Raw genomic sequence first — 16,631 nt, 5'->3', positions numbered from 1 at the left:
ATAACTTGATCATGGAACATCTGACTTTGCTCAAGGAAAAATTTATTTCGAACATTTCTGGTACCATAGCGGGTTATAGTATTCCTGTTAATACTGTCATAACCCCATATCTGTCTTGCATTTCTCAGTAATTCCATCAGATGTTATGTGTAATGTTGTAAGACCAAAGCAGCAGAAATTCAGGAATCAGCAGGGTGACTTCTGTTTTTCCTGCCAGAAACATTGATCCAGTTACTATAGTATAGTCTACTGCCCTACTGTCCTTCAATTCAGAAATTGTACTGGCTGGCACTAGTGAGGTTTTATTGGCTTCATTTCTGAATCCTGTCAGCTGTGAATCTACTTTGGCATCACCACCAATATATTGACCTCTAGTTATTGGTCATGTTCAAATGCCCTGATGTATCATTTCTGGGTCCAGCAATGGGAGGCCACCCGGGCATCATCTTCCAAAGAGAACAAGTCTTATATGGAACAGATACTGCAGATTGTTGTAGACATCCAGCAAATAGCCCAAAAGTATAACTGATCTAAAGGACCACATCTAAACTATAAACTTGTAGATAATACCACAATTTGTGGACAACCAGTTTTTTGTTTCTGAAAAAACGGCATTCAGAAGCTTTTTCTTCAAGGATAGCCTTTCCAGCACTCTAAGGTTGGCCAACTTATTTCTCTTGGAAATTGCAAGACCTCTTTCATTCTAACCAGGAGTTTAATAGATTGTATTTTTTCCCTTATTTCTTTCCTGATAATATACCCATTTTATGTAAAGGTCTTCTATCTCCTAAAATCAATGCTGAAACCTTTCACTATTCTTTTGTGTTATGTCCTGGTAATAGCCCTTCTGAGTGAGGAAAAGGACCAGGAGGGAGCAATTACAAGAAGCAAATGCTGTGCTGTCAAGACCCAAGACTCAACAGTGGTCTCCAGCCATTTTGCTATGGGCTTGATCATTCTTGTTCTGGACCCAGCAGACTGAACCAGACAGGAGCCTTTTCAGCCTAACCCTCAAGAATGCTGTTATGTGAAGCAAAGAGGCATACAAGTGCTCAGCTTCACTGGGAGATAGTTGAACATGTCAGGACTTCTCAGAAATAACCTCCTGAAGACAGTTAGACCTGATCAACACCACTGTGCTTTGACAGGATCAGAGACTGTTGGTTTATAGGGAGAAATCAGGGCTTAGGAAGTTTCCTGGACCAATGCTGATCTTCCTGTCTTGGAAGTCCTAACTGTCAAGACTTGTCCTTGGGATTTTACATGCTTTGACTTTCGATTCTCTCTCTTTGTTGGTTGCTGTTCTTTTCAACACTGTCAGCTCGGTGAGTCTGCTTATACTTGCATTAAATTTGGATTGAATTTATAACTTTAAGTACTAAAGTTAAGCCTGGCAGATTTATTTACAACTTTAAGTATTAAAGGCCAGGACATCCTGAAAATCTCAAATGTGAATATTGAATTTCTGTTTGCAAAGTTTAAATATATGATATTGCATAATGGCTATTTCTTCAGCAAAGGATTGTTACCTTGTCGTGGTGCTGGAGCTTGAGTACCTCAATGATGCCATGAGATAAACCGTGAAGGCCCACCTAAGACGGGAAGGTCATAACAGAGAGGTCAGACTAAATGCGATCCCTGGGGAAGGTAATGGCAACCCACCCCAGTATTCTTGCCGTGAAAACTCAATGGATCAGTACAACCAGAGATACGTCGGTATACCATCGGAAGATGAGACCCCCAGGTCGGAAGATGGTCAAAATGCTACTGGGGAGGAACAGAGGATGAGTTCAACTAGCCCCAGACGTGACGGTGCAGCTAGCTCAAAGCCGAAAGGACGGCTAGCGGCCGACGGTGCTGGTGGTGAACGGCGAATCCGATGTTCTAAGGATCAACACACCATTGGAACCTGGAATGTAAGATCTATGAGCCAGGGCAAATTGGATGTGGTTATTGGGGAGATGTCAAGATGAAAGATAGACATTTTGGGCGTCAGTGAACTGAAATGGACTGGAATGGGCGACTTCACATCAAATGACCACCAGATCTACTACTGTGGACAAGAGGACCACAGAAGAAATGGAGTAGCCTTCATAATTAATAGCAAAGTGGCTAAAGCAGTTCTTGGATACAATCCAAAAAACGATAGAATGATCTCAATTCGAATTCAGGGCAAGCCATCTAACATCACAGTGATCCAAATATACACCCCAACCACAGATGCTGAAGAAGCTGAAGTAGATCAGTTCTATGAGGATCTGCAGCATCTACTAGACAACACATCTAAAAGAGATGTTATTTTCATCACGGGAGACTGGAATGCTAAGGTGAGCAGTCAAATGACACCTGGAATTACAGGTAAGCATGGCCTGGGAGAACAAAACAAAGCAGGACATAGGCTGATAGAATTTTGCCAAGACAACTCCCTCTGCATAACAAACACTCTCTTCCAACAACCTAAGAGATGGCTTTATACATGGACTTCACCAGATGGACAACACCGAAATCAGATTGACTACATCCTTTGCAGCCAAAGGTGGCAGACATCTATACAGTCGGTAAAAACAAGACCTGGAGCTGTCTGTAGTTCAGATCACAAACTACTTCTTGCACAATTTAGGATCAGACTAAAGAGATTAGGGAAGACCCACAGATCAGCTAGATATGAGCTCAGTAATATTCCTAAGGAATATGCAGTAGAGGTGAAGAATAGATTTAAGGGACTGGACTTAGTAGATAGGGTCCCGGAAGAACTCTGGACAGAAGTTGGCAGCATTGTTCAGGAGGCGGCAACAAAATACATCCCAAAGAAAGAGAAAACCAAGAAGGCAAAATGGCTGTCTGCTGAGACACTAGAAGTAGCCCAAGAAAGAAGGAAAGCAAAAGGCAACAGTGATAGGGGGAGATATGCCCAATTAAATGCAAAATTCCAGAGGTTAGCCAGAAGAGATAAGGAATTATTTTTAAACAAGCAATGCACGGAAGTGCAAGAAGACAATAGAATAGGAAGGACAAGAGACCTCTTCCAGAAAATTAGAAACATCGGAGGTAAATTCCAGGCAAAATTGGGTATGATCAAAAACATAGATAGCAAGGACCTAACAGAAGAAGAAGAGATTAAGAAAAGGTGGCAAGAATATACAGAAGAGCTGTATAGGAAGGATAACAATATTGGGGATAGCTTTGATGGTGTGGTCAGTGAGCTAGAGCCAGACATCCTGAAGAGTGAGGTTGAATGGGCCTTAAGAAGCATTGCTAATAACAAGGCAGCAGGAGACGATGGCATCCCAGCTGAACTGTTCAAAATCTTGCAAGATGATGCTGTCAAGGTAAGTAAAGGTAAAGGTTTCCCTTGACGTAAAGTCCAGTCGTGTCCGACTCTAGGGGGCGGTGCTCATCTCCGTTTCAAAGCCTTGGAGCCGGCGTTGTCCATAGGACACTTCCGGGTCATGTGGCCAGCATGACTCACGGAATGCCGTTACCTTCCCGCCGAAGCGGTACCAATTAATCTCACATTTGCATGTTTTCGAACTGCTTGGTGTGCAGGAGCTGGGACGAGCAACGGGAGCTCACCCTGCCGCGCGGTTTCGGACCGCCGACCTTCCGATCGACAGCTCAGCGGTTTAACCCGCAGCGCCACCATGTCCCACGCTGTCAAGGTAATGCATGCTATATGCCAGCAAATTTGGAAAACACAGGAATGGCCATCAGACTGGAAAAAATCAACTTATATCCCCATACCAAAAAAGGGGAACACTAAAGAATGTTCAAACTATCGAACAGTGGCACTCATTTCACATGCCAGTAAGGTAATGCTCAAGATCCTGCAAGGTAGACTTCAGCAATTCATGGAGCAAGAATTGCCAGATGTACAAGCTGGGTTTAGAAAAGTCCGAGGAACTAGGGACCAAATTGCCAATATCCGCTGGATAATGGAAAAAGCCAAGGAGTTTCAGAAAAACATCTATTTCAGTTTTATTGACTATTCTAAAGCCTTTGACTGTGTGGACCATAACAAATTGTGGCCAGTTCTTAGTGGTATGGGGATACCAAGTCATCTCGTCTGCCTCCTGAAGAATCTGTATAACGACCAAGTAGCAACAGTAAGAACAGACCCCAGAACAACGGACTGGTTTAAGATTGGGAAAGGAGTACGGCAGGGCTGTATACTCTCACCCTACCTATTCAACTTGTATGCAGAACACATCATGCGACAAGCTGGGCTTGAGGAATGCAAGGCTGGAGTTAAAATTGCTGGAAGAAACATTAACCATCTCAAACATGCAGATGATACCACTTTGATGGCTGAAAGCGAAGAGGAACTGAGGAACGTTATGATGAAAGTGAAAGAAGAAAGTACAAAAGCTGGCTTGCAGCTAAACCTCAAAAAAACCAAGATTATGGCAACCAGCTTGATTGAGAACTGGCAAATAGAGGGAGAAAATGTAGAGGCAGTGAAAGACTTTGTATTTCTAGGTGCAAAGATTACTGCAGATGCTGACTGCAGTCAGGAAATCAGAAGACGTTTAATCCTTGGGAGAAGAGCAATGAGAAATCTCAATAAAAGAGTTAAGAGCAGAGACATCACACTGACAACAAAGGTCCGCATTGTTAAAGCAATGGTGTTCCCCGTAGTAACATATGGCTGCGAGAGCTGGACCATAAGGAAGGCTGAGAGAAGGAAGATAGATGCTTTTGATCTGTGGTGTTGGAGGAAAATTCTGAGAGTGCCTTGGACTGCCAGAAGATCAAACCAGTCCATCCTCCAGGAAATAAAGCCAGACTGCTCACTTGAGGGAATGATATTAAAGGCAAAACTGAAATACTTTGGCCACATAATGAGAAGACAGGACACCCTGGAGAAGATGCTGATGAGTGGAAGGCAAAAGGAAGAGGGGCCAACCAAGGGCAAGATGAATGGATGGTATTCTAGACGTGACGGACTCATCCCTGGGGGAGCTGGGGGTGTTGACAGCTGACAGGAAGCTCTGGCGTGGGCTGGGTCATGAAGTCATGAAGAGTCGGAAGCAACTGAACGAATAAACAACAACAATGGTTATTTATTTATTTATTTGATTGATATCCCATCTTTTCTTCAGGAGCTCAAAATAGTATACATAGCACTCCCTCCTCTATGAGTTAGGAATGACTGACCAATAGTTAGTTAGCTTCTGTGACTGATAGTGGACAAGAACCTAGGTCTTCCTTTTGCCAGTTTAGTTTCACACTTGAAAAGGTTGCTGGCTTAAGTTCATGAAATTCAGGAATAATAGAGGTTGTATTTCAGTACCAACGTTTTGGCATTTAGGAAACTATATCTGGCTGTTCTAGGAAGTCTTTGGGGACTGATTTGAGAGGTGGGAATCCCCTCTGCAGTAGTTTAGCTCTTTTCAGTATCTTATTCCTTGGCATAGTATGGTTTGAATTATATTAGTGTTTGTATTCTGTTACTGTATTGTCAAATCTGTTTACTGAATTGGAGTGTATACTACTTAAGAGCTGGTTGTGAAGTGACATATAAGCCTGAATAATGAATAAAAACAAATACATAAATAAATAGAATGGTAAACAGCATTAAAAAAAAACATGATTCTTTAAGTAGCCATTTTGAAGCCATGGATACAACCTTTGTAGATTGTGGAACACTTATTTTTTATCCTGCCTTTATTATTTTTATAAACAACTCAAGGCGGCGAACATACCTAATACTCCTTCCTTCTCCTATTTTCCCCACAACAATAGTCCTCTGAGGTGAGTTGGGCTTCTCAATAGAATCCCTATACCTTGAAACCCTCTGACAAGTATAATTTTATGAAATAATCTGTCTATTCATTTTCAGGATTTGGAAAGCTTTAAAGTGAAATTTGTTTCAAATGGTTTTTAATTTATGTGTTTTATTGATCATATGGCTATCTACAGTATATCATCAATAAAATAGCCATATGATCAAAAAAACACATATATTATTCCAAAGCTCTAGAAATACATTTTTTTATTGGTTGAATTACATAATTTTAAAGTGTCATTATATTATATTACTTCTTTTGTTTGTTGCTTTGGGTGCACCTGATCCAGGAAGGAAATCCATCATATAATAAAACAAATCAATAATTTTCAATTGAGAATATTTCTCTACCCCATTTGTGGTGGCATAAGTCTGTTGTGTTTTATATGATAATGTAAAATGGAATCCCCCCCCAGTTGTTTACTGATTTTTAAATGCTCTCTTAGATATGTTTTCTTCGTCCCTTTCCTGTTGTGACTGGTCTTTTTATAAAGCAGGGGGTATTGTATCAAGCAGTTGGATATTTACTTTGTGTATTTGAAGGACCTTTTTAAAAGGAAAGTTGAATAAATGTAATGTGCTGTGTAATCCTTTTTCTCCTTTAGATCTTTCATGGATAAACCATAAAAGAGAGAACTATGGAGGAGGAATTTTTAGAATACCTTGTCTGTGCTTCTGAAAAACTACTACTTGAATATGGCCGAACTGCTGATGAAAGTGATGAAAAAAAGCTGCGATATCTTGTTATGGTTAGGTTACATGCACAGTACCTAAATGATCTGCGAAGCATGCTATATTGCTTTTCACTCAAAATATGTGATTTGTCTTGTAACTTCCTTACAAATATTGATGCACTTGGATATTGCACTAATTTAATTAAATTGGATCTCCATAGTAATCAGGTGAGTAGAAATAGCCTCAAAAGTCTAATTTGTTGAAATAATCTAATCTATGCCATGCCATAGGGTCCCTTTTCGTGGTGTTAGGTGTGTTCATTAATGTTATGACCAACAGTCATGACATTTTGTATACCCAGCATAGCTAACTATTGATTTTACCAACTCTTAATGTTTGCATCAAGTTAGGCATGTTTTAGTATTATGGAGTTTTCCAGTGAAACTGCATATGGATCATTAAATCAATTACGATTCTTTTGGTCATTCCAACTGTTATTGAATAACTGGCCCAATGAGCATCTTTGGAAATATATGTATTTCTTAGTTGAAAACTAATATACATTGTAACATTTCCTGTGAAATTTCAGTGGCTCTTTCTGTGTGATGACCATGGGTTAAAGGGAACCGAGGTTTTATTTCATTAGAAACACATTCAAAGACTCTGGCAGTCAGTCATATTATTTTCAGTATTTAAATTTTTATTTCTAGGCTTAATGTTGATAAAATTAACTGGCTGAAGCATTATAAATTGATATATTTTCTTTTAGCTCAAAACGTTTGATAATTCATAACCCCACTCCAAATAACTATTTTCATGGCAGCCTGAAAAATATCTGATCAATTTTTGTCTTCTTTTATGTCTTGTTGTATTTTTTCATTATTTTTATTTGCATATTTCTGTGAAGGATGGAATTTTACTTCTTTTTTTAGACATTCCATTGGAATGGTCAAGTTTACAGATTCAGGATGATGACGTCAGGTTCTGTCCCTCTGTGTTATATGAATACAGAATCCTAATGTTAGGAGAAATCCTAATGTTAGAAGAATCCTAATGAAAGAAGAAATCCTAATGTTAGGAGAATCCTAATGTTATATGAATAGAGAATCCTAATCATGCCTTTGAACACCAATGCAACTCTGGTCCAGGACTTTAAGATAATGGAACATACATTTTCTATCATCATTTTGTTTGTTGATATTTCCTTTACTTAGTGATAATTCACTATTTCTATAAAGAAATAAATTCATAACTTAAAATGTATACAAGATAGAATGGCCTACGTAGACCATATACAATTTATGTTATAACTTCTATAAAAATAATTCCTATATTAAAAATATCTTAGAAGTCTCTAGGTAGAGCTGATTATACATTTTTTTTAAGCTTTGAAGGTTAATAATTTCTAATAAATCTCTTGATGCTCCTTTAAAAAAAGTGCTGTAGGCAAATTTTGTAATTTCAGGAAGTTTTTTGGATCATTCTAATTCTAAAGTTCCCATATATCTGGAGATCCTCCTGGTGAATCTGAGAGTTCACTGCTTCATTTCTGGAATTCCACCCATTCCCTTTAACTGATACTGTACATTGTTATAGCACTGTCAATTGCTGTAGGCATTGTCGATTGCCTGTAGTTTTAAATTAGCTATTTTGGTGATTCTCCCTCCCCCTTTTTCCCCTAGACCTGTGTTCTCAATCTTGGCAACTTTAAGATGCATGGAATTCAACTCCCAGAATCCCCAGCCAGCATGCATCATAAAGTTGCCAAGGTCGAGAAACACTGGTCTAGACATAGCCATCATGAATGTTCTCCATTGTGTCATTTTTGTATTAGAAACCTTTATAGAGTTAGAAGTATGTAGCGGACACTGGCTGGGCTTTCCCTCTTAGTTGAAAAGGCAAGCTTTTGGAATATTAAATAATTATAGACCAGATTTGATGTTTGTGCATTTTGAAGAATTATGTACTCTTCAAGTGTAGTAATATATTTACTAAATTGTTTTTCTTTTTTTTCTCCCTTTTAAAATTGTCTTTCAACACTATTTCAGCTAGAATTACTTCCTGGTCCAATGTTTTGGAAACACATGAAGAATTTAGAATTATTATATCTACATGATAATGGAATTTCATCACTGGAAAATGTGCATTCATTATCTTTTTGCCCTAATCTTACTGCACTCACCTTATTTAACACTCCACTGTGCTTGAAAATTGCCTATAGGCACATTGTTGTTAACAGCATTTTTTCACTCAAAGCACTGGACTATTATGTCATTTCTGATGAAGAAATAACTGAAGGTTGGAGACTACCTGAAAAGTACAAACCATTTACTCTGAACTTTTTTGTTGACTTTTGTCCTCTTTCTGGAAAGGTAAACATAGGGTAATTTAATGTTATTATGTATGCCTTCCTAGGAATACTAAGATTCAAGTATATTGTAACAATCTGTAGCCTTTACCTGCAGGGCTGCAGCTGGGGAGGTCAACCGGGGCATGTGCCCCGGGCACCACACTGGGGGGGGTGCCAAAATGAGCACTGGGGGGGTGCCAAAATGGGCGCGAAATCCATGTTTGTCCCAGGTGACACAGACCCTAGTTGCGGGCCTGTTTACCTGTGTTCCAGCCAGTACATGTTTGCATTTAATGTTCAGTGTGAGCAGAGATTCTGCCTCTTAAGAGAGAAGACCGGGAAATGCTATTGTGAAATATTTGCTTCTCTCAGAAAAAAAATGTGGAAAGTGGTCATAACTCTACATGAGTTGCTTTTAGCATAGTCCTAATACCTATATCTGGCTTTTCTGAAGTACATTGCATTGAATTAATTGGGAGCCATCTCTGGTAAGTATTACAGGATTTTGTCCTAAGTAGATAGAAGAGATGCAAAGTGGTTGATTCCCTGCCATTTCCAAAGTCTTCTTGCCTTGCACCATTCAGGATTGGAATTACAGGGGAGGTATTTTTCTTCTGTCTTCCATTCTTCTAACATAAGTGCCAAGTTATTAATGCAAACTCCAGGCTGGCCTAGAGGGATGGGTGATCTTGTGATATCTTCTGCAAATGAAGAAGCCTTGACTTTAGAGGATCCACAGTTGCCTCCAGTGCATCCATTCTTTGCCCTGAAATTCCCACTTGTAAATTCAAACATTAAATAACTGAGACCTGTGTAATAAAAGTTGCAAGGAAAAGGTTACTGCTCTCCAAAAAGAACATTGCTGCCTGTTTACAGTTTGCAAAAGACCATGTGGATAAGTCAGAAGGCTGTTGGAAGAACATTCTATGGACGAATGAGACCAAAGTAGAACTTTTTGGCTTGAATGAAAAGCATTGTGTTTGGCAAAAGGCAAATGCTGCATTCCAGCATAAGAACCTTAACCCATCTGTGAAATGTGGTGGCAGTATCATAGTTTGGGCTTGCTTTGCTGCCCTCGGACCAGGACGGCTTGCTGTCATTGATGGAACTATGAATTTTGAATTGTAGCAGCAAGTTCTATAGGAAAATGTTAGGGTATCTGTCTGTGAACTGAAGCTCAAGACAAAGTAGGTCATGCAGCAAGACAACGGCCCAAAACACACAAGTCATATGTCCAAAGAATGGTTAAAGCAGAAGGAAGTTTATTTTGAAATGGCTGAGTCAAAGTCCAGACCTTAATCCTAGAGAAATGTTGTGGAAGGACCCGAAGCGGGCGGAAGCCCACCAAGATCCCTGAGTTGAAGGTATTCCGTAAAGAGGAATGGGCTCAAATTCCTCCAGGTCGATGTGCAGGACTGATTAACGGTTATTGGAAACAATTAGCAGCAGTTATTGCTGCCCAAGAGGGGCACAACAGTTACTGAAAGCAAAGGTTCACATACTTTTGCCTCACACAAATATGTAGCTTGGATTATTTTCCTCAACAAATAAATGAACAAGTATAGTGTTTTTTACTTGTTTAATTGGGTTCTCTTTATCTAATTTTAGGATGTGTGGAGAACAGATGACATGTCATATTTATGCAGAAAATATAAAAATTCAAAAGGGTTTCACAAACTTTTAAGCACCACTGTATGGTAGGCCTCAACTTCTCCCTCTGCTTGGAGACCAACTCTGAGGAAGGATCTGGATCTGGAATTAGACATTAATCTGATATATTTTTATTCCCTGTGATAAACTGATATTAATTCCAGGTTATTATAGTACTATCTCATGTTCAGAAAATTAAGTGACTTTGCTACACTTCAAATGATCAGCAGTTTTATAAACGGTGGAATGGATTTGCAGACAAAGTTTACAATTTCACTTTCTGTGAAAAGATGAATCCTGACTCAGCTCAATTTCAGTGAATACCATATAAAATTTTATTGCTTTGAAGTTTGCTTCCAGTAAAAATGGGTCACATTTCTGATGACATATGCTAATAAACATTTATTTATTAGAATGCTTAAATACAGAAAGGCAACAATATTTTTAATTGATTATGTTTGAATTCTGAAGTACCAAATTCTTCACTGAGTAAAAAGTGCTATTCATAAAAATCCCTGTTGAATCTTTATTCATGAAATACTTGTACAGACAAAATACTACACTTCAAAATAGTCAAGAACAAGATATTTATGCATTTCTGGGATTCATGGAAGAACATTCATGCTATAAGTATACACCCCCACCCCCCACACATTAAATATACATTGTTAAACAATTTAGCAAAGATTGTTCTTAAATTAACAGGCATAGATCCCATGCACCCAGATGATATTCAGGGGTAGAGCAATGTTCTTGGGCATTGTGCTACCAATCCCAATCAGACATAAAATAAGAACAGATTTGTACAAATGGGATCTGAAAAATACCTTTACATTGTCCTTTAGGATAGCTGTGCATACCAAATAGATAAGTTAGGACCTTATATGCATCAGTGAAAATCTAGTCAGTGATGAATTATAATTCATTATATCCATCCTGCTAACAGTGTGGAAAGTACCGTTTCTACTGAATTTGTTACTGTTGCTTAGTACTTAGCATCAACTTCTAACTTGTGAGTATCCCTGCTTCTGGTTTTGACAGCTATTGACAAAAGCCAGGTAAACTAAAATGGAAAGAAAACTGCTGCATGGTACAGCAAAAATATATGAAGTGCCTCTTGCAAAAGAAGAATGATGTATATGTCTGTTCCTATGATAAATGGAACTATAACCAGAGAATGGAAGAAATTTATGATCTCTTAGGAGTTCAGTTACAGAGGTTTACATAAAGGCAATCTATTACCAAAATACATAAAATTATAAGCCAAAACAAAATAGCTAGGATGCTTTATCCAAAATAATTGCTTTCAGAAATATCATTTAAAATACATGTTTTAAAGCATAGTTGGTTATAATGCAATTTGATAGAACATTGCTATATTGCTTTGTTTTATTTTTAGGATACTACATTTCAGGAAGAAATGAAAACAGTAAGAAATATAATTTCCAAGATCAATCATGTTCTAGTACATCATTCACCAATCTTGATTATACAGAGGTGGATCAGAGGATATTTAGTCAGAAAAATGTTGTGGTAAGTTTATTTTTTATTTAATTTTAATAGGTGATATTTTCATGCAGACCAGTATCTAATTCAAGTTGCCTTGTCAAATGTATATGGAGAAATCCTGAGCAGATTTTAACTGAATGATTTAGAACTGAAAGATATAATTGTTGATTCATTGATTAAAGAGTTTTGCTGTCATTTGTTATTTCAGTATTGTGAGAACAAGACTCTACAATTTGCATACCCACTAATAGCTTTTGGAAAGTGCACTGATTTTAATAGTTCTAGATTGTATCTATTACAATCACAGAGTTAAGCCACTAAAAATTGGTATTACTTTAATTCTGAACACTTCCACCAATGTTCTTGCTGCTCTATAAACATTTATATAATGAAATGTTTGTGCTGAAAAACCAGTTGGTGTAGCAAAGATATTCTAACTAGATAGCTTTCTACTAGCTATCTAGTTAGTCTTGACGGCACTAACATACTTGCTCTCATTTTAAGATTGAATGCTTAAGGTTATTGTGTAAACTGAAACAAATCTGTGAGATAGAATTGTTAATTAGAAAACACACACAAAAGCAATGTGTGTCCCCAGACATAATATGTACTGTAAAATTCTGCCATTTCTACTTGATAAGGGTTTCTGAGGTTTTTCTTTTTTGTGCTCAAAGCAAGTAAGTTGAAATTATATACAGTACAGTCATTATTTATTTTGGTTTGTGCAATTTACACTTTTCTAAACTAGCTTTACAACTGCTGTGTGAAGTGGCTACAATTGAAATCCAACTGGAATTATTATGAATACATTAATGTCTATAACAATCGTAACATTTGCCATTGTTTCTAGAAAGAACATTAATACAAAAATTACAGTTAGAGTCATTAGATACCAAGTAATTACGGATTTTTAAAGGAAAAGTTCAAATAAGAACTAAATGATAAGCATCTCTATTCACTGAAAACAAATAATTACAATTGGGCTGTCTGATCCTGAATGTGTCATTTCTGTGTCACATTTTATATATGATATAAAATACCACATGGTAATTTATATTTTCTGAGAAGTAGGAATTGGCCAACATCAAAACGGGTGTGCCACAGAACCTTTCTCCTTTGCTAAGTTGAAATACTTATCACCTATCTTTGAATCAACAGACAGCCACAGCAGGATGAAATTTCTTTCCTTCGATGGGTCTGTATTTAATCACATCAGTTACCTAACTTTCCTCCAAGGTAATGAATGACAAAGCCTAGAGAATGTCACACACCTTTGTGAAAGGTGGTGAAACACTCCTGGTTTTAGACAGTCTTGGAATTGGGTGTGTATGTAGTATTATTTTAACACCAGTACTGACAGTAAAAATTTAAGCTGAAGTGCTATTGACCCATATTTGAATCAGCAGAATAATGGATGGAAAAGCCTGATAGATTTTATACATCTTGAACCTGCCTTTAGATGGTGTTGGAATAAAGAGGAAAATAATTGCAAGTAGTGTAAAATGCAGCAGCTGACAGGTTAACAGGGACAACCCAATATTATCATGCACCACCAATATGGCAAGAGCTGCATTGGTTTTTTTGTTTGATTCTGGGTTCAATTCAAGATACTGATTACAAGCTCCAAAGTCCTACATGACCTAGGTGTGGTTACCCATGAGACTGCTTACTCCAAATGCCAAAGGTGTGTTTTCAGAGAATTCTGGGTGGAAGTCCCCCTACCACCTCACACAAAGCATTTTTTGCAAACGCTCCCCTTCTATGGAATTTCCTTTCCTCATATATAATATCTGCATACTCACCCCTGGTATTCAGAAAGGTTTTGGAAGAGGTGGTTTTTTCCAGCACATGTTTGGGGACTGAAGTATGATGAGTAATAAGTACCTGGGTGTGTGATGGGAGAGTCTGATACTGTCTGGCCGTTTTATTATGATGGGATTATAAATTATTATGACTGAAGTATTACCATTTTTATGACTCTGTTTTGTTTTATGATTACTATTACTGTATTTGTATTTTGCTGCTTGCAAGTATTTTAAAATATAAACAGAAGCAGCATAAAAGCATTCATAATGAATAACTATTTTTAATATCAGTACAGTAAAGAAAAATTTAAGCCTGTCTTACTTAAGGAATGGAGAGAAAAATGAAAGCAATGTCATGTGGACACAGCAAAAAAAAAAAAAAAAGTTGCCAGGGCATGTTTAGGTACAAGTGAGAAAAAGTCTATATTAATTAAAATGTCTAAACTGTGAGGAACTCCCTAATTCAGATATTGTTTTTCCCACAAATGTACTAACAATATAATCCTGTAAGTGCTTTCTCAGAAGTAAATCCCACCAAGTGCAGTGATGTTAATTCCCAGGTAAGTAAAATGACTTATGATAGGACCCTAAGTGATTTAAGACAAGATATATTCAGGTAGGACTTTTTTTTATGATATGCTAAACCCTGAGATGGGTTCAAATATTTTCTCCTTCACCTAAGTGGTGTGGCCAACAAAATATCCATCCAGTGTCTGTTTATAATTAAGCATACTTGAATATAGAACACATGTGGTTATATCCAGGGCTGTCCTGTTTCAGGTCACAAAGTCACACACACAGTTACTATATGAGGAAAGCAACTTACTCAAAGCTGAGCAGTTAACAGCAGACAAGGGAAGAAATATAAATCAACCATATCTCTTGAAAGTAAGCTTGCCTGGGTGGTTTCGCTTTCAATAGGAGCATGCAGAAGAGAAGGCAAAATCCATTCCAAAATTCAGAGAGCCAGGTCAGGTTTGTCATGCACTCCAAGGTCAGAGTTTCACAAGCAGAATTTGCAGAAATGACATGCCAGAGCAGAAAATCAGACAGCTGTTTCCAATGGAGAAACAGGGGTCAGGGCTGCCCCTTAAATCAGGCTGCGGCCAGCTGTCTTTAATTAAGAGAGCGACTCCCTTGCTTGGCAAGGAGCCTCATTGAGAGTCTTTGCTCTGCTCTCCTCTCTACTTGCCGAGTTCAAGGGCTTGGAGGCAGTACCTCATCATCTGACTGCTCCAGCTGTTCCCATGGTGCCTGTGTTCAGCTTCAGGTGATTCCTGGCTTGGTGTCTCCTGAGGCTGATACTCCACTGCTTCAGCTGGAACAGCTCCTTCAGAGTTAGAGTCTGAGTTCTGGGCCATGACACAGGGCTAAGTATAGAAAGTAGCCATAAGCAACTGTTCTGGTTAGTGATACCTAGATGTTGTATAAATAAATTATAATAGATAAGGTAGTCAGAACCAACTAACAGAAACCATGTTATCATGAAATGGGACAGTTAAGCAGATAAAAAATATAAATCAATATGTGAATTAATCAGTTCAATAATAATTTCTTAAACACTGTAGACAGTTACTTCCGAGAAGGATGAATACTAAATTTTGGTACAAATTGCATTACCAGTTTTTTAAAAACAAGGATGCTTTGAAGATTACACCAAAGATTTGAGAGGAGAAATGGGACACTCATGTAAATAGTGCTTTCTCAGTACTTCTAACATTAAATTTCAACACTAACCATTGTATTGTGAGGAAAGATAGAGCCTTGCTAGTTTTAGTCAGAAAGGAAAATGTCTCCAACTATATTGGTCTATGAGCAAATGCACATATGGTAACCACTCTGCCCTACTCAACTGCATATGTTTCTCTAACACACCAATTAATGTTTGGTATTAATATTGAGTAGTGCAAAACAGTTGATTCTACGAAGTATACAGTGAGATATTTAATTAATGCACATAATATAAACTATATCCAGCAAAAGTAGTCAAGCAGATTTCTAGCAGGCAGAATTGGCTTTAGATTCTTAATGATAATTTTTCTCAAATGTTATCTTAAAACATGAGTAAATGAATCCTTTAAAACTTCATTGTCTAATATGTATGAAATGAAGGGCCTAGCTCCATGTAATATTCATTATATCAAATATACCATAATTAAGTAAGGTTGTGACTTTTCACATTTCTGAAATTTTTCTAGAGACAGGCAGAAGATTGAAGGGGCTTGTGTTCAAACAGATGGAAAAAGTAGCTACTGTTTACTCTTCCCTGCCCTGTATTTCTGTTACCTTTTTTCTTCTTTACCAATATTGAGAAGAAAGGTATATGTAAAAACCTAGAATGTAAGAACTGCCATTTCCTAAGCTTAGCAGTTTCTTTGGCCAAGCAAGCAGGAGGAGCATATTCCTTGTCATTGTTATTATTTTATTTCTCCAATTTCCTGATGGGATGGAAAATAAGAATACCAGTATGTCATTGCTGAGGCTTCAAGCCTGATTCATAGAAGGGTTGGGAAATGAAGGTGTTTTGGATACCACATCCTACCTTGACATATTCACAAAATGCCCCATTGCCAGTTAAACAAGCAGCAGAAATTTCTATAAGCACATCAAAGGACCTCCAGGGCAGATGCACTACTTTCTCAACAAAATCATGTTCCTTATGGTTCCAGCAGCCCTTTGACTGGCTTTAGGATTGCTGTGTAATGCTTCCTAAGTGCTTAAAAGCAGGTGCAGTAGACAGAACTGATCAGCTGTAATGGACAGAGAAGATCAGCAGAAAGAGCCAATGGAGAGAAAAAGCCCTTTGCTGCAGTTTTGCATGTAATTACCTCTACCTTCTGAATTAGGCATTCTCAAT

The 16,631-nt window shown here is 37.8% G+C and overlaps 1 protein-coding gene across 1 annotated transcript in view; it reads left to right on the top strand.

The window, feature by feature from the left end:
• The first annotated feature begins 6,416 nt into the window (after window positions 1-6,416).
• LRRIQ3 (leucine rich repeats and IQ motif containing 3) overlaps window positions 6,417-16,631 on the top strand; it is a 48,071-nt gene continuing 37,856 nt past the window's right edge. The window contains exons 1-3 of the mRNA XM_063299860.1: window positions 6,417-6,687; window positions 8,509-8,832; window positions 11,860-11,993. Of these exons, the coding sequence (XP_063155930.1) occupies window positions 6,424-6,687; window positions 8,509-8,832; window positions 11,860-11,993 (722 nt within the window). The 5' untranslated portion in view covers window positions 6,417-6,423. The remainder of the gene's footprint in view (window positions 6,688-8,508; window positions 8,833-11,859; window positions 11,994-16,631) is intronic.

This window comes from Candoia aspera, chromosome 3 (genome assembly GCF_035149785.1).
Source record: "Candoia aspera isolate rCanAsp1 chromosome 3, rCanAsp1.hap2, whole genome shotgun sequence".
In the NCBI taxonomy this organism is placed as follows: domain Eukaryota; kingdom Metazoa; phylum Chordata; class Lepidosauria; order Squamata; family Boidae; genus Candoia; species Candoia aspera.
The sequence above is the reverse complement of the archived record's forward strand: the minus strand, read 5'-3'. Positions and strand labels throughout refer to the sequence as shown.